The 20,867-nt window shown below is 38.3% G+C and overlaps 1 protein-coding gene across 1 annotated transcript; it reads left to right on the plus strand.

The window, feature by feature from the left end:
- Positions 1-4,344: 4,344 nt before the first annotated feature.
- On the plus strand, positions 4,345-10,543 carry FAM177B (family with sequence similarity 177 member B). The gene is given in 6 exon segments (XM_069102815.1): positions 4,345-4,371; positions 6,205-6,378; positions 7,371-7,437; positions 9,658-9,755; positions 10,399-10,509; positions 10,511-10,543. Coding segments are annotated over 6 exon segments (510 nt in total).
- Positions 10,544-20,867: the final 10,324 nt, after the last annotated feature.

Genomic DNA, 20,867 nt, shown 5'->3' on the forward strand with positions numbered 1-20,867 from the left:
AGACTTAGATTTTTACTTAACTAATCTTAGTAACAACATGTTTTTAATGGAGTATAGGGTTATCTGCTAATAATCAGAAAAGCTTATTCAATCACATATGCAGCCCAGTGAGGCTAGTGCTTATTTTGCCTTGAGAGATTGTAACCACAATCACACTGGCAAACTCAGGATGGCTGCTAGCACAGGTTCTTAGATCTGTTTTACTAGGAAAAATAGCTGTTTAAGGGGTCAGCAATCTTTTTTAATTACATTTACTAGTTCAGGGGAAAAGTCAGCACCTTGAACTTCAGAGAAAATACAAGCAGAGAAATAAAAATCCAACAGAAAGGTCTCTCTCTGACTGCCTGAATCAGAGCAATATTGCTATACATTTTACATACATCCCTGGATTGAGAGAGCCTTTTCATCTGAGCAGTTGAGTTCTGAACATATGGCCACTCAAATCTTGACCAGGGAATCACAAGATCCTTCTCATAAGCAAGGTCCCCAAAGCAAAATACCAACTCTGTATATATACACTTCTCAGAGCCAGAAGGCATCACAACCCTCCTGACTCAGTACCTAATTAGAAATTAATAAATGGTGTGAAAGCCTTCCTACAAGCAAGCCTTCCCTAAGCAAGCTTCACTTAATGGACTACACGTGAGGGCTGTTAATGGGTGGGGGAAGATTTTAAATCCCATTAACATTACAGAGGTATGTATGAGATGCTGCCATTCTTAAATTTTTTGTATTTTCACAGAGCATAAATTATTTCTTGATGAATTTTGAATCTTTTAACAGGGCAGACCATCTCAACCCTTTTCATGCACTTTATGTCCTCATTTCATGTCATCTTTTAGCTGTTCCCAGGTTCAAGTAACTAGGCTCAGATAAACTGCTTCCAAGGATACTACAAGAACTGGCAGGTATGAATGCTGCAAAAGGGAGAAGCACTTTGGGGCTGAGAAGGCACAAATGTTCAATATTCAAGAAAAGAAAATAGCAATCTCTATCAGATTTCAACCCATGAAATATTAAGAACTAAATGAAAGAAAAATGTCTTTTGTCTAATCCAAGGGATGCAGTTTAATTCCCAATCCATTTTAGTGTAAATCAGTTTGTGAATGTGGTAGAGGCACTGTCAAAAGAGTGAGTTTGGGCACAGAATTCAACTAAGAGAAAGAAGGATGGATTGCATTTGGGGAATTGTGTTGATGATTTCAACAGTCTCAAGGACAAAAGTCCATCTTTTTAACATGAATTTTCTCCTGGCGATGATATGAATCCTGTGATGCCATAATCTTTTTAGATTCAAGGTTGCATGTGACACAAAGGGCACTGAAGTATTCAAGGGGAATGACCATTTAGTTCTGTTTAACGTATTGAAATCTGATAGGAACTGTTATTCCCTTAGACATTTCTCTTGAGTAATCATAGATCTCATTGAGGCCTTATAATATTTTGGGATTTAGTGCAGTCAGCACAATGTCATCTGCAAATTGGACTATTTAAATGAAATTGCCACTTCTTGGACATGTGTCTTCCATCTGTATTCTGCAAAGGACAACTTCCATAATAAACACATTCCTTTGGTGAACACACAAAACAACTTATTTTCTCTCTCTTCCTCTGTCCATACACATCTCTAACAACGACCTGAACTCAAGTAGCATAATGCATCACATTAAAGAAATTTATAATTGGAAAAGGAAATAAAATTGGTCATATAGGGGGAAATAAACTACAATTAAGTAGAGAAGATGATAAAGTCCTTCAGAGATAGGATCATATATTTGGAACTTAAAGAGGGTCTTAGAGGCCAGCTTGTCCAATCCCCCTCATGCTACAGATGAGGAAACGGAGATCCAGGGAGTTTAAATGACTTCTCCCTGTTAACACAGCTAGTTTCAGGATTTGAAAACAGTCTTCTTAACTCCAAGTCTAGCACTCTATTACACTGCCATGTCACAGACAAATATACAGCAAAGTGCTACTCTGATCCCTATGAGATATAAAAATAAAAACCTAGCAAAAGGCTTTCAGTCCATAGGCTAAACATTCAAAAGAGGTCCTATAAGATGGATGGGTTCAGAGCTGCCCCAGAAAAGGGAATGGCCACATTGATGAGATTACAGATCCAGTGAAGCACTACTCTATGGATTAACCATGAAACTTACTAAATTGATAAGACCCTTAACACACTCATAGTGGAGGTTAACACAAAATTTAGCCTAAAAGCACTCTCCAAAGCAGCCCAGAGAATGATGTGCAGTCTTCTATCCACTTCTAGATGTTGGATGTACAACTGTTTACAAAAGGTCCTTAAGAATATTTCAGAAGCAATAATGTTAAATTTTCAACCCATTAATGGTTTGGCAAATGGTAACAAGTGCAGGAGCCTTTTGGATAAAAATGTAAGTCACATGACACGTAGGAAATTCGCCATAGTAAGAACTTGCCTATACAATCAATTTCTTGTACTGCATAACTTACTTAAACGTAGCAGTTGTTCTCTAGTACATTCCCAAGTGGCCCATTAGGTGGCAGAAGAACATTCAACATAGTTTAAATACAAACCAGTTCTGAGACTCCCTCATTCCTTTATAATCCCTACAAATCCCTTAATTTAATTTTTGAACAATAATAAATTTACACATTCTTTTTCTCCCCCATTAGGGACTGAAAAATGACTTGGTTTTCCAGTGGTAGTTTTTCCTCAACCAACAAATGGTATTACTGTATGCCATCTTTAATAATATAATAATAGCTTTATTATCAGGACTGGAAGTGTATATGTAGTAGGGGTTGGATTGGAGTAAACCCATAAGAGTACTGAACCTGCATCCTAGCTACTTTCAGGGAAACTGTTTAGCACTGAAGGACTTTGACACTTTGGAATGATGAGGCATCCCTTTTATTATCCACTGAGCAAGAAAAGCCACTGATTCAGTGGGTCTTTAAAAGGCAGTGACTCCCTCTTCCCATTTTTAGATTGTATCAAGACTATTTGAGTCAATATCTGGAAGAAGAATGATGCTATCTTTTTTTCTTGCTCTCAACTGCCCCAACACCAACCCCAAGATGACAAATGCCTACTTTGAGGCACCTATATCAGGCAGTCTGCTAGGCAAGCTTGAGTCTGGGTCTTGGGATCCCCGACTGCCTTTTCCATTTGGCGTTTCCTTCCCTGAGCATTGATGACCAGTCAGTGATCCAGAAACAAATGTGTTCGACTTTGGAGACAGTCGTGTAAGTTTGAGAGTTTGGGAGATCCTAGGCCTCTTAATCAAAGTTGGCTTACCAAGGGAGCATTTTCTGCATTAAGGAGGATACCAATGACAGGGGAACAATCCCTGGCCTCACTTTCCAAAAGACACAGACCTGGAGGGGGTTGTTTGGAACCTGCAGAACCAAAGTGAACCAAGAAATACTGATTTATTTCGCACTCCTGCAAAATGCTTTTAGAGTTGACAGTTTTACATCTTAACCTCCCAGGAGAATATAACAGTAGTTATGTTCTGGCTGCTTGTTTAAATTTTCCCCTTTACTTTGGAGAAAACCTAGACATAAGCCAAACCTAAAATATAAGTAATTTTCCCTAGAGTGCCAGCGAGGGAGTGTAAAAAGTCAAAGAGAATGAGAAAAGGAGTGTAAGTCCTCTCATTGGAGCCAAGCTTCTCTAGAACTGAATCTGGTGTGTAAGAGGCAGGTATCCCGAAGTGAGACAGGTCCTTTGGCAGGGGGAGGGGGGGGTTCCCCGGGGGGGAAGGGGGGGTGCCTGGGGGGGGGTGCCCCAGCCCCAGTCCTTTGGACCTAAAAGTAGTTATAATTGTTAGATGTGAATGACTTGATAATAAAATTGGCTTAGAAATGGCCTTGGGAAACAGGCACTGACTGCATTGAAACTTTAGAATTTTGATCTTAACTCAGACCTTGTTAAATGTTCTCTGACTTGAAGCTATTCACTCATGTATCTATCTTATATGATGATAAGCATAATAGAAGAGTTACCTTGAAAGTTTTAACTTTCAACAGTTTTATATCCATTTACAAGCCTCTTTCAGTTCCAATTACCCCCAGCTAACTAATAGGAAATAGGGGAAAAAAAAAAAAAGGAATGTTGAATGTTTAAACAGGAGGCAAAAAAAGGAATGTTGACTGTTTAAACAACAGAAGACCTGCCTATAAGTCAAACATACAGACTTCTGATATGCATGCATGAGAGGAAAAAAGTTCCACGTCAGAGCACATTAAATCTGGCAACATGGCCTAGGTCTAGTCTATTTCATGTCATCTACTCCAAAAGCAAGGTCCAGTTCCAAATATTATAATCTTCAATACTAAACATGACTTGGTGAAAAAATGGAAAATGTGGAAAAGATATTGCAGGTGAGTTGCTTTTAAAGAGTTTGTGATACTTTTAAAAAATCAACATTTTATATTGTTATTTCTTGGGTGGGTCCTGTTGTGACTTTATTAATATATAATAGATACATTTTTGTGCTATTTTCTCATTTTTATCGGTGGCTTAGATAAATGAATAGCATGCTTATTAAATTATAGATGACAAAGCTTCAAGGAAGAGCTAATGAGCTTGATGTCAGAGCACAGGAATTGGAAATAAAGGAATCTGAGTTTTGGTTCTTTTTCTTCCACTTCGTGACTTTGTGACATTGAGCAAGTCACAACCTCTCTGAGACTCAAGAGAAACTGAGCTTTGGCTGTATAATGCGGAAAATAGTCCCCTGCCTACATAATTGAATTGTTAAAAGAATTAATGAGATGGTGATATCTCATAATAATAATTAATAATAATAATATAATAATAATTAGTGAGAGTGATATTTCATGATAATAATGACACAGAATATCTCAGAAAGTATAAAGCATCATCAAAATGCAATGTTTATTATTAATCAGTGCCATACTTTGTATATTGGGAGTGTTAAATGTCATCAAAGTAAATTTAAAAAATTTGAGATTGTTTGGCTTTCTGTGATAAAAATTATAGGCCAATTCCCCCCATTCCTCACATCACACATACATACAAACTCCTGCTCAGATTTTTTCCATCAGTTTTATGATACTTTGATACCCAATGGGATAGGGTAGAAAATATATGTTCTTATTCTAACAGTCTCAAAGGAACTTCAGGACTAGGGTGAGGTATGCAATTGTGTGCTGGTAAATATTTTAAAAACAGCCCACTGGGAAAAATATGTACCCATAACATTTTTAAGTCTGATATGTATTAACATTGGTGTTTTTTTTAATTACTCTAAAGTCTAGAAGTCAATGAAACAATAAATCAAGCCCTGATTTGTAATTTGATGTATAAATGTTCACAATGAACATTTTGAAATTAGCCTGAGCCAGTTTGAGTTGGCTTCAGAGAGAAAGAGAGAAAGAGGGAGAGGGAGAGAGAGACAGAGACAGAGACAGAAACAGAGACAGAGAGAGGGAGGGAGAGGGACAGAGAGAGAAAAGGGAAATAGTAAAAAGGGAAGAAGGGAAGAGAGAAAGAAAAGGGAGAGGGGGAGAGAGGATCACAGAGAGAGAATTTCAGTCTTTATTAAGCTCTTTTAACAAAGACTATTGTGAAAATGGCATAAACTCAGTGCCACAAAAGGAATAAGACTTAGTTCACTGTGAAGTGGGGGATGGTCACAAGAATTTATTAAGCACCTACTATGTATCAGACACTGTGCTAAGCACTTTATAAATAAGATCTCATTTGAATGGGTCTGATTGTGTGATGTCAACATAGTCCTAGAACCTGTGACATATTATTTGCTACTATTGGTGTAGGTATCAAAAATAAGCAGGCTATAAGGTTTAGTGGCTACAAAGAGAAAAGACTACTCTTCATTGGATATTTGTTTTGAAATTAACGATAGGAAGGGTTGCTTAGGTGGCCCAGAATGACCACTTACTTCCTTCTGACTCTTCCATTCTGTAGCAGACCTAGACTTAACTCTCCTTGGAATTGATGAAACCATACTACTTAATCAAGTAGTGCTTGTCTTTAACCCTCTTTTGGCCAGACTTATCTTTCATTGATATTTTATGAAGAACCTGCTGGTTACATGGCACTGGGCTAAATATCCCTTATCCTTGCAAGGTCTCAGTATATAAACTTAACAGGATCCTGACATCTATTCACTTTATCTGTTGTTGCTGTTGCTACCATTGTTTGTTGTCATTGTTTCTCTTATGGGGAAGGAGGATGGCTTCCCAAAGGCAGGACTGGAAAAGAGAGAAACTACCAAAAGAACTATCGCCAAAAAGATAATCCACTTTGCAAATGGAGACACTATGAATGAATATAGCACAGAAGAAGAAGGAGAAGGAGATGATGAGAAAGAAGAATTAAAGAACACTCCAACATTTGCTATTGTAAGTCTAGTATATCCATATTGAATGATAGGTAAAAGGACAGTAGGCATTTGCCAAAGCATTAAAAGGAGTTAGCCAGAAAAGAATTCCAATAAGAATATCTGATTTTTGATAGCACATTATATAGTTTGTAAACTGCTTCCTTTACATTATCTCATTTGATCTTTACAACAACTCTGCGAGGTAAGCAGTATTATACCCATTTTATAGATTAGCAAATTGAAGTTCAGAAAGTTAAATAACTTGCCCCTCATCACATTGTTTGTAAGTGTGAAAGGCAAGATTTGAATGACTTACCACTACACCAGAAGAGCCCACATAAGACTTTGCTCTCACGTTCCAGCTTTTAACCTGTGATCCATGGACTAGATTTCAACCGTAGATCTGAATGGGAATAAATTACATCTTTATTTTTGCTAAGCTCTAACTGAAATGTATTATTTCCTTCAATAATTTAAAAACATTATTCTGAGAAAGATTCCACAAGTTTCACCAGACTGCAAAGGGATGTATGACACACAAAAAGTTAATGCCTGCTTAGTGAAAAGAGCATTCTGTTGTGAGGGAAGGGGTGATATTAAAACCATTTTTTAAAGTATCAATGAAACACCTAAAAATAAAATGAGTGGCATTGTACTACAAAAAACTCTATCACCTAGATCCACTTTCTCTACTTTCCTGTTAAGTATCATATATGTCAAATATGAAGAAATATGTCTTTGAGCAAAATCATTTAATCATGTACAGATGCTTAGTTTTCTTATCTGTAAAATGGTAAGTGAAAGCAGCTCACTGTGAAGTACCCCTGCTTATAGAAAGGCAGTAGGACATAGGAGAAAGAGTGAAGATTAACCAAACCTGAGTTCGAATTCTACATGTTTTTCAGTTAACGTGGTATAACATTTTGAAATTTCTACATGAAACAGTTCTCTGTAATCCTCAAGCCTTTCTGTTAATCATTGCCACAACTTTGTCTGTTTGTTGGTTTTCAGTCTAAACTTCCATGGGGGCCATACTTAAGATTTTGGGCTGTACAAATGACACGTGCTACATTTTCCAGTAAGTGCCTTCATTTTAGCTCTTCAAGATGAGGATTTCTCTCTTTTTAACATGGACCAAATTGTGAATTAGAATAACCAATAACTTGGAGCGGCCAGGTAGCACAGCGAGTAAGAGCACTGGCCCCAGTATCAGGATGACCTGGGATCAAATCCAGGCTCTGAAACTTAGCACCACACCCAGAAATAACTGGCTGTGTAACCTTGAGCAAGTTACTTAACCTCAATTGCTTTAAAAAAAAAAAAAGCTGTTAAAAAAGAATAACCAATAACTTGATCATTACTTTGAGTTGTTTTTCCCCTAAAAATGATCACAATCAGTAAGCTTCAGTTGGATACGTCTTCAAAGCATGAGGTGGGGAGAGGAGGGAGAGAGAGAGAAGAGAAGGAGGGAGGAGAGGAGAGAGAGAGAGACAGAGATTGAAACAAAGACTTATACAGGAGAGAATGTGTGTGACAGAGAGAGAGAGAAGAGTGTGTGTGTCTGTGTGTGTGTGTGTGTGAGAGAGAGAGAGAGAGAGAGAGAGAGAGGAGTGTGTGTGTGTGTGAGAGAGAGACAGAGGAGAAGAATGTGTGTTGTGAGAGAGATTCCTTAGAAAATCTGAAATTGAAAGTGAAATAAACCATTTTTCACTTTCATTTAAAAATTTCCATTCTGCATTTATTTATTAAGCTTCTGCTGTTTGGCTAGATATCACTTTACTGGCAGATATCACTCAGTAACATATGTCGCAATGGAAGTACAGCCTATAGCAATCTGCAATCTAGTTAAACAAACAAAACACCTGCAGTATAAAATACTACCAGGATCACCTCAGAGTTGTGTTATTCAAGAGAGGCTCCGATCTTAAAATTACAGAGTGAAACTTTTCTTTAGGAATCCTAAAATTCTTGTTCCATTTTGAAAAACCTCAAAATCCCTTTTCTATTTTGCTTTCCATTTAATTTAAACTTTGGACCTTAAACTTGTCAGCAGTTAGAGGGGTGAGTATCCTATCTTGCTGTTCTCCATCATGATTGAGAACAGAGGGAGAAGAAAGTGACTTACTATTGCAAAGAAGGAGTTAGGTTACAAATGTGAAGAAACTACCTGATGGTGAGTAATGTTAGGCACTGGAATGGATAATTGAGTAAAAATGAGGAATTTCTCCTCTGAAAGTTGTTTTTTTTTTGGGGGGGGGGAGCGTAGCTAGGCTGATAGACCCTGGGCCTAGAATCAGGAAGATCTGAGTTCAAATCCAACTTCAGACACTTACTGACTGTGTCATCCTGAGGAAGTCACAACCTCAATTTCCTCATCTATAAAATGGGAATAATAAGAGTAACTACCTCCCAGGGATGTTGCAAGTATCAAATGAGAGAGATATCTGTAAAGCACTTAGTACAGTACCTGGCACATGGTAGCCATCATAGAAATCTTAGCTACTAGTTTTATCTTTATTATTATTATTCACATCATTATTATTCCATTATTTTTATAGACTATAAGCTGCTTTACAGGAGGAATCATTTAATTTTTTTTATCTGTGTCCCTAGTGTCTGGCACATAGTAGGTGATTAATAAATGTTTGATAATTGACTGTTCATTGAATAAAAGATATTATCTATCTGATCTGAGGTGCCATGGAGTAGTGAAAAGAGATCTGAATTTGGAATCAGGAGACCTGGATTTGAATCTTGCCTTAGATATTTACTTAGCTACGTGGCCATGGTCAGGTTACATAGCCTCTCAAAGCCTCAGTTTTCTGACACGTAAAATGAGGATAATAACTATTTTACTAACCTCCCTCACAAGCTTGAAGCACAGGAAATGCTTTGTAAGCCTTAAAATGCTCCACAGATTTGTGTTATTATCAGATGTAATCTAACTGTTCACATGCATAACATCTTTTTTTTCCCCTTCTGGATCTGTGATTTCATTAGTGTTGGGAGCTCCTGGTGAGGAACTCATGCACCTGCTCTTCAGCTTCGAGGATCATGTAGGATCACAGATTTAGGTCTGTACAGGACCTTTGAGGCCATCTGTTCCAACCTCCTCATTTTACAGATGAGGAAACTGTGGCTAAGTGAGCTACTTAGGGTCACACAGCTTGTAAGTGTCTGTTTGTTGCTGATAACCTCTTCTTCGTAGTTTCAAAGTCTCAGCTCCATACACTCAAAGCTTCCCTCCTTATGAATCCTGCTAACTCTACTGTTTTTTTGTTCTTCTGCTTTCTCATAGCATGTGACTTCCTGGGTGGGAAGTTAGCCACTTTCTTTGGACTTGATGAACCCAAATATCAGTATTTGTTAAATGAATACTACAGAGCTCAAAATGAGGTATGTGAAGTTAGCCACTTTCTTTGGACTTGATGAACCCAAATATCAGTATTTGTTAAATGAATACTACAGAGCTCAAAATGAGGTATGTGACATCTTGACAGACAATGCAGCCACTTAAAATGGAAATCTAGTTGATTCAAATCTAAATTCAAATCTCCCCAGAGAAGGACTATGTGGAGAATTTTTTGGTTTATCTTTTTTTTTTTGAGGGGGGGAAGGCAAGGTAATTGGGTTTAAGTGACCTGCCCAAGGTCACACAGCTAGTTAAGTGTCTAGTTTCTGAGGACAGATTTGAACTCAGGTCCTCCTGATTCTAGGGCTGGTGCTCTATTCACTGCACCGCCTAGCTGCCCCCCTTTTACCCAGTGTTCACACCTCTTTCCCCACAACTTTCTAACCTTCCATAGTCACACTTTTCTCTCAATTCCTATTACCACCATGGATAAATGAATACCTTTCCCCACTTCCTTTTCCTCTTCCACTGAGGTAGATGGAGATCTATGGGATAGATTATAATTGGAAGCAAGGGAGATAATGGGGAAGGATTTGAGAATTTACAAAATCTTCAGCAGAGAGGCAGGAACCAAGGAGGAATGCAGCTCTAGTTAGTAACATTTTTCTTTGTTTCTTTACCTACCAGGAGAATGATAAGCAAGATGAAGGTGACTCAACCGCCCAGTCAACAGAGGTTCCTGATGAAAAGCAGTGCTTGGATATCTATGGCAAACAGTATGGCACCAATGAGCAGAAAACTATGGTGAACTTTACCTCCAAGAGAACCTTGACAAATAAGGGGAAAGTGGGAGAATCCAGTCCATGACATGAAGCATTCATCGGGTTTCCTTGTACCTCCTTTTCTTGATCATCAGCTGCCATGGGAACAGAACCCAGGAAGTACCTACAAGTCTATCAAATAACCCAAAGGCTTCTCTAGTTCCTACAATCAAATATCAGGTGGTTATAGGGTATAATATATGTAATATAATAAATAGGGTATAGTCAGAGAAACATTTATGACCCTTTCAGAGGTGGGGAATCTGCAGCCTTGAGGCCACATGTGGCCCTCTAGGTCCTCAAGTATGGCTCGTTGACGGAATCCAAAATAAAGGGCCACACTTGAGAACCTAGAGGGCTACATAGGGCTTCAAGGCTGCAAGTTCCCCACCTCTTCTTGCTCCTGGGAGAGGAGAGATAAAGGGAGAAAGTAGTGGCAACTCCTTTGTATCATTGGGATTTAAATATGAAGAACACTGGTGAGGAAGTCATTTAAAACTTTTTGTATGGTAAATGGGAAGGATATCATTTCAGATGGGACTCTGGGGCTCTGTTTAGATGATAGGATCATAGAATGTCAGAGGGACTTCAGAGATAGCCTAATCCAACTTCCTCATTGTATAGCTAAGGAAATGGAGACCTAGAAAGCTTCAAGAACCTGAACAATGTCATGAAGCTAACTAATAGCACAACTGGGTAGGTGAAAATAGGTCATCTTGTCCAGTCCCTGCCTTAAATTTTTAGTCCCAGGTTCTCAGTTGAGGACTGTGGGTTTTTCAAAGCCCTTGGGGAGGGAAGGTATATAAAATCCACTTCAGACTTGGATCCCTTCAGTTATTTTACTTTCCCCACAGTTAAATGGGAGTGAATGCATCCCCTAAGGACTTCTGTATTCAATCTATAGGCATAACTTTTGTCCAAGCAAATAACTTTATCCCCAAAGACTGAAGAGCCCAAGTCCTAAGAGAGCAATAGGAAAATCATGGTATCAGGTCTAGCCTTTATCTACTCAAAGGTTATACCAATTCAACAACAGGTTGAACAATAGGTTCTCTGAGCTGAAGTAAGATATGGGCTAAGAGGGATCCTTTTGTCAATAAACTTGGTCATTTTCCTAAACAAATTTTTAAAATTTCAAACTATGTCAAACGTGCATATTTCTCTGTTCAGGTCACAGATAGTGATTTATAAACACTTTGGGCTCCTATAAGAATGCCCTTCCTCAGTGTTGTCTTTTAATTATAAACATTCCCTTTAATCCCACTGAGTCTAGTTCTGGAGGTCAAGGAACAGAAATTATTCTACTTAAATCTAATTACAGCATTTCTGGGTAATATACAAACCTTGGGATTGCCACACATAGGATAATTCCCTTGACCAGTTACCCCCAAATCCTGTCTATCAGTTATGATCTCTGAAGGATGAAGTAGCACCCACATAAATCCCAGGAAGTGGATTCTGCCCACAGCTGTAGGCTGGTTCCAAATGACCATAATGATTGGGACTGTTTTTTATACTTACAAGGGCCAAAGGAGATAAAAGTTTATTTCAAATGTACCAATGAAAACTTCTTGAGGGCATGGACTCTTTTCATTCGTTCTCTTTGTATTCCCAGAAGAGAAGCACAATGCTTGACATCCCAGAGTGGTGTTTTATAAGTAAATGCTCGTTGATTGATTGATCAGTCCCCCAGGTAACCAGGAATAAACTCAATTAAGACTGCCAGGTGGCTGTACTTAAAGACTCATGTCATTCTAACTATTCCTTCCTCCTTATCCCTTATTTCTTTGGGAGAAGGAGTCTAGTCTGGCCAGAGAGCATCACCTACACCACCACCCTCGTCTTACATTTGTAGCCCAAGAGAATATATTCCTTCTCTTCTTCCTTTTTCTTCCTCCTCCTCTGTTTTATAGTGGCCCAGTACCTATATATACCATTTTAGATGTCCTGATAACTTGGATTCAGCAGTTCATAGCCCAAACTTTGTTAGTGGATCAATAACCCAGCAGAGAAATTCTGTCCCCCTAAACACCTGCTCATGAAGGCTTGACAGAGCTGGGACTATCTACCTTCCCTTATCTGCTTTCTAAGCAGTTATTTTGGTTTATTTATGGCATATATTTCATGATAAGTGGATGTAATTGAGACTGTTTTCAGTGCTGTCATCAAGACCTTTCGAGCAAGAATCAGGTAATTCCCCACCACCACTACCAACTATAAATAAAACTACTAATGCTGAAAAAAAAATTCACAGAGTAGAGATTATGTTTCTTTTCTGTATGTGCTATGATTCAAAGTAAAGCCAGTGTATGTATCAAAGGACTTCACTAATATGTCTGAAGGGCAAACATTTTCTCACATTTCCTGGTGATGTCTAGGTTTCTTTGAATATTTGTATGAACCAGATCAAACCCATGATGGTCTGCCTATTATATAAAACTATTTAGCTTTTCATCCAAAATAGCTAATTAAGACAAGGCAAATTAGGACAAGCTGGAGAAAACTGGGGGTGGGGTAGTTTAAAAGCTTTGTTATGGCAGAACAAAGAACAAGCTCTGGCAATGAAGTCTAAGTTGTTTTAGCTTCAGATATCTGGTTATACAAAAATTTGCCCCTGTTGTATTTTTTTTACCTGAGAACCAGTCCATTGATATGCAAGTTAATGTCTCTGTTTTTCTAGCTGTTAAGTGGGGGCGGGAGGGCAGGGTTTGGATAGTAACTTGAGACATACCATATTTCCCCGATAATAAGACCTATCCCGAAAATAAGCCCTCCCCTTAGTGTGTAAGATTCCTCTAAAATAAGCCCTCCCCCGAAAATAAGCCCTATTGAGATTGCTACTGTAGTGAAGGTGATCCCCTGCGCTACGCCGCGCTCCGAGCTGCATCCAATCAGAGCTGCATCCAATCAGAGCTGCAGCAGTGAGCGTGTCATCCTGTTCTTCCCCAGTGATTTGCTTATTGAATAAAGGTACATTTTTTTGTTCACATTTACCTATTTATTAAAATTGCTGTCAATGTTCATTAAAATAAGCCCTCCCCTGAAAATAAACCCTCTGGTGTTTTTCTGTCCAAAAAAATAATAAGACAGTGTCTTATTATCGGGGAAACACGGGTAGTCACTGGCTCCTAAGCCAGAAACAATTTTGCTAGTACAAAATGCTATAATACTTCATAGAGTAAACTGTCTCCATCAGAAGGGGGTAAGGGCTTGGGCTACTACTAGTAAAGAATTAAGTTGTACTAGGTCACTTATGGTTTGGCAAACAGGTGAAACTTTCATTAGGGCTTGAGTAAAGGGAAAGAGGGACTTTCTACATCCTTGATAGAGAGCTGGGCATGAAGATAGGAAGACACATCTTCATGGGTCAAATCTGGCCTCAGACACTTAGTAGCCATGTGATCCTGGGCAAGTCATTTAACCCTGTTTGCCTCAGTTTCCTCATCTGTAAAATGAGCTGGAGAAGAAAACGGCAAACTACTCCAGTAACTTTGCCAAGAAAACCCCAAGAGGGGTCATAGTCAGATATAAAGGAAAAATGACTGAACAAATGTATAAATTAGAAAAAAAATTGAGAGAGAATTTGCTCCATGAATTATATAGCATTTTGTACTATCAAATTGCTTCTGGATTAGCAGACAATGGCTATGTCTCAAGTTATCATTTTCATAAAACTTTTATTTCACTTACATCAATTTTAATCACACATGTTCTTAAAAATTTTCCTCAGATTGTTCATGAAAATCTCATAAGACATTATACAAAGACAGTCATTTATATGTATGCATGTATAAATCAAAACATATGTACGTATAAACACAGATAATTTTATTTATATATTTTGCCTCAAATAAAGCTCATGTCCCAATAACATCTGGTAAATTCTAAATCCCAAACTGTTTAATATCAGCATGCTTTGAGGTTTTCCACCCTTTCCATTAATGAATGAAAGAATGAAGAAAATATATTAAGCACTTGCTATGTACAAAGAGCTATACCAGGCTCTGGAAATACAAATAGAAAAGTAAAACAGTTTTTGCTTTCAAAGAACTTCCATTATAATGGGGGAGACTTATGAAATGGGGGTCACTTATGAAAGGTTTCAGCAGCAAATCAGATAGAAAGGTCCCCGGGGTCCTTAGATTGTAGAGGCAAAAGAGATGTTAATGCCACTTCTTTCATGTCATTTCCACTAATAAAATGCTACCAGTTTCTGATGCTGAACTATTCTATAGTGCTAAGGATTTTGATGACAAGAATTTTCTTTTCTGGGTGTTCAGTAACTTTGGCTGAAGCACCTTCAGGCACTTTTGCCAGACACACTTCAGACTTCCCTTCTTCCCAGAATGATGTCTGAGAGTACTGGGTTGGAAGCATTGCTGTTCTCTCTTTTTAAATTTTTTTGTTGATTTAGTTTTTATTTTTTCTCAATTACATGTAAACAAAACTTTTTAACATTTAAAAAAAATTTTTAGTTCCAAATTCTCTCCCTCCTCCTTATGAAGGCAAGCAATTTGAAAGAGATTATACATGTGTACTCATGCAAAACATTTCCATATTAGCCAAAAGCATTGCTATTCTCAAGACTGCTGGGTTCAGGGTCCTGGGCTGCCTCCATCAGGTTCTTAGGAGATATGATGGTGAAGGTGGTGGTGGTGGTGGTTTGACTTTCCTGGTCCCTGAACATGGCCGTGATGCTTCAGCGAGGCTGGCTTACCTATCTTGTTGGTATCAGACAGCAGCTGGTGAGATAGCCAGCCCCTTCTCCACAGGAGTTGTTTCCCTGGATAGTAGCTGTGAGGGCTGGGCTGTAGGTAGGACTAATGGTCAGGAGTGTGCTGCCAGGCCACTGCTCATGTGCCCATGTGACTGTTAGTTGTGATTGGTGAAGATGAGGAAGGTGTCCTCCCCATTATGGTTTCTGCCCTCAATGATGACTGTGGGAGCTGTGCTGAAAGCCTGTTTGGTGGTTGAAGTGAACTGCTGTTCCCAAGGCTCTTGGGTTCAGAATGCTGGGCTGTCTCTATCAGGGTCTAAGGGAATATGGTGGTCCTGGTGACTTGCTGGCACATGCTGCCCCCAGGGAGCCATGCTACTTCCACCTGGCTGGCGAAGCTTGCTTGCTTCGTGTGTGCCAATTGGTTGATTTGTTCAAGGTCATCACAAAGGGGAACATAGCAGGAAATTTAAACTAGTTTTTTTTTTTAATCCTGGGATAAAGATCACATAGAAAGCAAGTATACAGTAAAAAATTTAAAAAAATAGTAATTCCAGTAAAATTTAAACGATCCTTACATTTCCTCCCAGCCTTTTATTTGAAATTATGCACACCAATGCTATATTCTGTTAAAGAGAGTAATTGAAAATTGACTCCATTGTTCTTTCTAGCATCAAAGTTAGCCAAACTCTCACCTGCAGGACAGAAATTCAGGAAGCCCAAGGCGATAACAATATAAGCTCTTTGGCAAATACAGGAATCTTCCTTCTATCTTCATACACAAATGATTTTTAATTCACATTGCTACATAGCTTGTTTTGCCAGGTATTGTTGGGGCTTTTTCATCCTTGAGGGCTTAGCAATGATGCTACTCTTCAATTACCCCCCACACAAGTCTCTCTTATTTGCCAGATGGTCCCATCTCCCTCCTCAAGGATTAATGTTTTCCTGCCTCTCTGGCAATGTGAAACCACAGTTAAAATAAGCTCTATTCTCCACCATCAGGTTATCCTGATATCCAAGTGTGTGGTTATCCAAGGGCAAACCCAACACTTCATTTCTTAAATGGGATGGGTATTGGGAAAGGGAAGAGATCTTCTGACATTCAAAACTCTTTTTGATCTGACTCCATGCTAGTTTTCAGATCTTTATTTCACACAATTCTCACTAAGTACCCTATACTTTAGCACACTGGGAATTAACCAATCACAGGTTTAGATCTTCTATGACAAAAAAAACAACAACAGAAAAGAAAGAACAAGAAAAACCCCACTCCAGAAAAATCTGTATTTTCCTTATTCCTTAAACATACATTTTCCTTCCTCTGCATCTTTGCTCATCACATGCTCTCCCCTCTCATATCTACTTGTCAAAATCCTGCTCATCTTTCAACTCCAACTCAAATTCCACTTTCTGCATGACTCCTTTCTTACTATCCTACCAACAAATATCCCTCCTTCCTCTAAAATTCCATAGTACTTTTTTTTATTCTTTCTCTCTTCTGGCACATCACATGTTCCCTTGTATTATAGTTTTTTTTGTGTGTGAATACTACTAGATTGTGTGGTACTTCTCTATGTTACTAATTTTGTATACCTCAAAGGACCCAGATTAGTGTCTTGTACATTACACATGATTAACATATGTGTATGGAATAAATGAATGAATAGGAAATTGGGCTAAAAACCTTGCAGCCAATCAAAACCGAGGTGACACCAGCTATTTCGTCTCTGCAGTTCAGGTCCAAAAATATAGGAGCAGCCTAATAGATGTGTTCAGGCCCACATACAGCAGCTGAAATTGCTCCTGGTTTAGAGGGTGGTAAGCAAGTTTTGAGCCCCTTACTGTGGCAACCCTTCATCCCCACACTTCCCTAAAATCCAACATTAAGAGGCACCCCAAAACCACCTGTCCTTTGATCAAACCTCTAAAGTCAGTATAATTTTCAGATATATTCTAATAGGGCTCTGGAACAAGCCTACACCAAAACCCTAGGCAAATTCTTGTATATACACTCAAGTATTATTTACTATAACCTAGATAAAGTGCTCCATAAACATACAGAAACCCCAAATGCTGAAGGCTGAAAAGATGTAGCAGGGTGATAAATAAGCTTTGATGATGATTTCAATGAATGATAATTTCTTGCTTCCAAGGATCCTCCACAAACACAGCTGTCAGAAGTGAACTGTATAAATCAGACACTAATTAAATTAAACTCCCACTGGAATTAAGGCACCAAAGCATCTTCTCTCTCTCTCTTTTTTTTCTTGCAGAATAGGCCCCGTAATCAAGGAATCTTGGCACTTCCAGGTATGTAGAAGCAGCAGCTGCAAGAGATGTGAACTGCTACTTCTTATAAATGCATCACCATCAATAATGGGAAAAGAGATGCCATGTTAGTAACATGAGTCATGTTGAAAATGTAGTGACATTAAGGAGAATTTATGAGATATTTTGATATTTCAGTAGTGTCCAACTCTTCATAATCTCATTTGGGTTTTCTTGGCAAAGGTACTGGAGTGGTTTGCCATTTTCTTCTCCAGTTTATTTTACAGATGAGAAAACTGAGGCAAACAGAGTGAAGTGACTTGCTCAGAGTCACATAGTTAGTAAATTTCTGGGGCTGGATTCGAACTCAGGAAGATGAGTCTCCCTGACTCCAGGACCAGGTGCTCTATCAACTTAATCACCTACCTGCAGTCTAAGTTTTTAGACTATAAAATATTAGTGAAGACTTGGAGTCAGGAAGGACCTGAGTTCACATCCTTTTCCAGATTCTAATTGTATGATACTGGGCACTTAACTCTCTCTATGCCTCAACTTCCTCATCTGTAAAGTGGGAATATTAAAAGTACCTATCTTGCAGGGTTGTTACAAGAAGCTAATGAGTTAACACATGTAACAAGTATTTTGAAAACGTTTTGCAAACCTTAAAGCACTATATAACTGCTAGATATTATTATTATTATCTATAAATATTTCTTACTAGTAAAGGATTATACATATGTGGTTTCTTCATACAGACTGATAATGAAGATTAAATAGCTTGCTCAAGGATGTAGAATATCCCTTTTTTCCTTTACCTAAAACCCTACTGTAAGTTTTGTCTGTTTCTGAAACACCAGAGTGACCTAGTGTAAATCAATTCCTTACCAATAGTGGCTCTACGTTTTTTTTAGTTGAAAAGTATATTCATAAAACTTTTATTTCACTTACAACAATTTATTCATATGTATTCTTAACAATTATCCTTGCATTGTTCATGAAAATGTCAAATGATATTAAACAAAGCTATCATCTCAAGTTATTGCCTTGTTAACTATTTTTTTTTTTTTGCTTTTTGGAGGGCAATTGGGGTTAAGTGACTTGCCCAAAGTCACAAGACTAGTCATTGTGTCAAGTGTCTGAGGCCAGATTTGAACTCAGGTCCTCCTGATTCCAGGACTGGCGCTTTATTCACTGCACCACCTAGCCCCCCTACCCCTTGTTAACTATTTTCACAATAATTTTTTTAAAAATCACAGAAGTAGAAAAACACAACCAAACAAAAAAAGTTTAATATATGGAATTTTTTGTTTTACTGCTGTGCTTGATATATAGTGACTTTATGAATATCAAGTAATTAATTTTAACTGTGCATTTGTTCTTAGATTATCTAAACCATTTAAATACAAATAAATTGAGTATAGCAAAAAGAATGAAATCAAACAGCTGGTAACTTTACAAATGGTGGGATATAAATCATTTCTACCTTTCCTCCAGAGCAAATTAGCTGGGCTAACACTTTGTCTTAAGGATTAAATTTGCAATCACAATCATAATGGTATACACTTTGAGACTGTGTATTCCATAGATATATATGTGTTAATATCTATGAAACATTTATTTCTAACACAGCCATGAGTGCTTCAACCCTATAGTACTTACAATACTTACACCTGTGACTGGAACCAACTATCCTTCCACCCTTCCCCCCACTACCACCACCCTTCCACTCCCTCACCCCCTCCCACGACAGACCAGTCTGTAGGTAGTTTGCTTAGAAATGGAAGTTGTTTTAACATCAGCTTTACGAAATCACAATATCCAAAGTACTATGACAAATATGCAAAACCTGTATAAAATTTCATATCCCCATATAGGTTAACTCAGATGAAAATGGACAGCTCTTCAAATGTTAACTGGTTCTACTTCCCTAATATTAAACATAAAAACCACATAGGAAATGCAGAAATCCAAACAGAAGTAGTATGAACCTGTCTTAAATCAGAAATAAAGACTATTTGTGGAATAGCACCAATAACCAGTGGTCTACCATATAAATTTTAGAACAAGGCAGAAAAAAGTTGGAAGGCTGATTAATAATTCTACTCTTCTTGCTTAGTTTCATCTCCTTGGGTGTCTGGCATCCACAATGTCAGGTTATCTCTCAATATTTGCATTATTAGTGATTGTCTTTGTATGGGACTTCACTTATAGAATCAAATTCAGCATGTGGTTAATTCACAGCATGTATCTTTGCAAGGGAACAAGCTTTCTCCATAGAGTTCAGGATCTCCTAAGAGAACAGGGCCAGATCCAATCTTTTTTTTTTTTTAAAGAAATAATGATCTTTAATGACATTTCCCTTTGGTATAAGTGAGACCCGTGAATAGATTCAAACAAAATAAGGGTAGGAGAGAGAAATAGAAGAGGAGGAGATAAAGATACAGTCAACTCTCCATTATCCACAACTCCTCAAGAGTATCTTCTATCTCTTCTGTATTCCTCACAATGTCTAGCAACAGGTACTCAATAAATACATTGATTTGAATGATCCCCTCTGAGGCTTATCTGCAGTAAAGTTAAATTCCAGCCTTTTTCCTAGGCTAGGATGAGGTCTGGCTTTTAGTCCTGGCCATTTACTGGCTATGTGGCCTTCAACAATCACCTAACCTTCTCTATGCACCAGTTTTCTCACCTGTAAAATGGAGATAATAATGCCTATGCTACTTATTTCACAGGCTAGTCATGATAGTAAAATGATATAATAGATGAAGTCTTTGAAAAAATAAAAAAGGTGCTAGATGTATAAAGATGAGATAACTTTTGTGCTCAAGCAAGACAAAATCAGGAAATAATTCAGTTGCCAAAACTATAATATTCCCAAACTAAATAAAAATTATTTGGGGATTATCCACTGCTATAGATAACCATTACCCCTCAAATAATGCAGAAATTGAGAGTTGACTGTATAGAAGAACTGGATTCACTGTACAACCCATAGGAGTTGGAGAGGCTACAAGGGGCTACACTGGCTGTAAAGTAGGACAATGTGCATGCAACGCTGGAGGTGGGGGAGTGGATGTTTACAAAATGTATATACAGACCCCTAGAGTAGGAGTCCTGGCCAGGAGGCACTCTGTGTATATGGCAGAGGGGGGAATAGGGATAGGACATTCACCTCCCCCTGGCCAGGCAGTGGAGTTCTGGGATAGGCTCTGAGGATTAAACATCCTCTTTGAAGAAGGGCAAGCAACTACATCTGCCCCTAGTCTCCCAAGCCCAATCTGGGAATCCCAGGCTAAAGGAGGACTGGGGGACAAGGGAGGACAGAAGGGGGAGGGGGGCAGATG

The sequence above is a fragment of the Petaurus breviceps genome, unplaced genomic scaffold (genome assembly GCF_028583685.1).
Source record: "Petaurus breviceps papuanus isolate PSGF00001 unplaced genomic scaffold, PetGlider_PUasm1.0 557, whole genome shotgun sequence".
NCBI classification, from domain to species: Eukaryota; Metazoa; Chordata; class Mammalia; order Diprotodontia; family Petauridae; genus Petaurus; species Petaurus breviceps.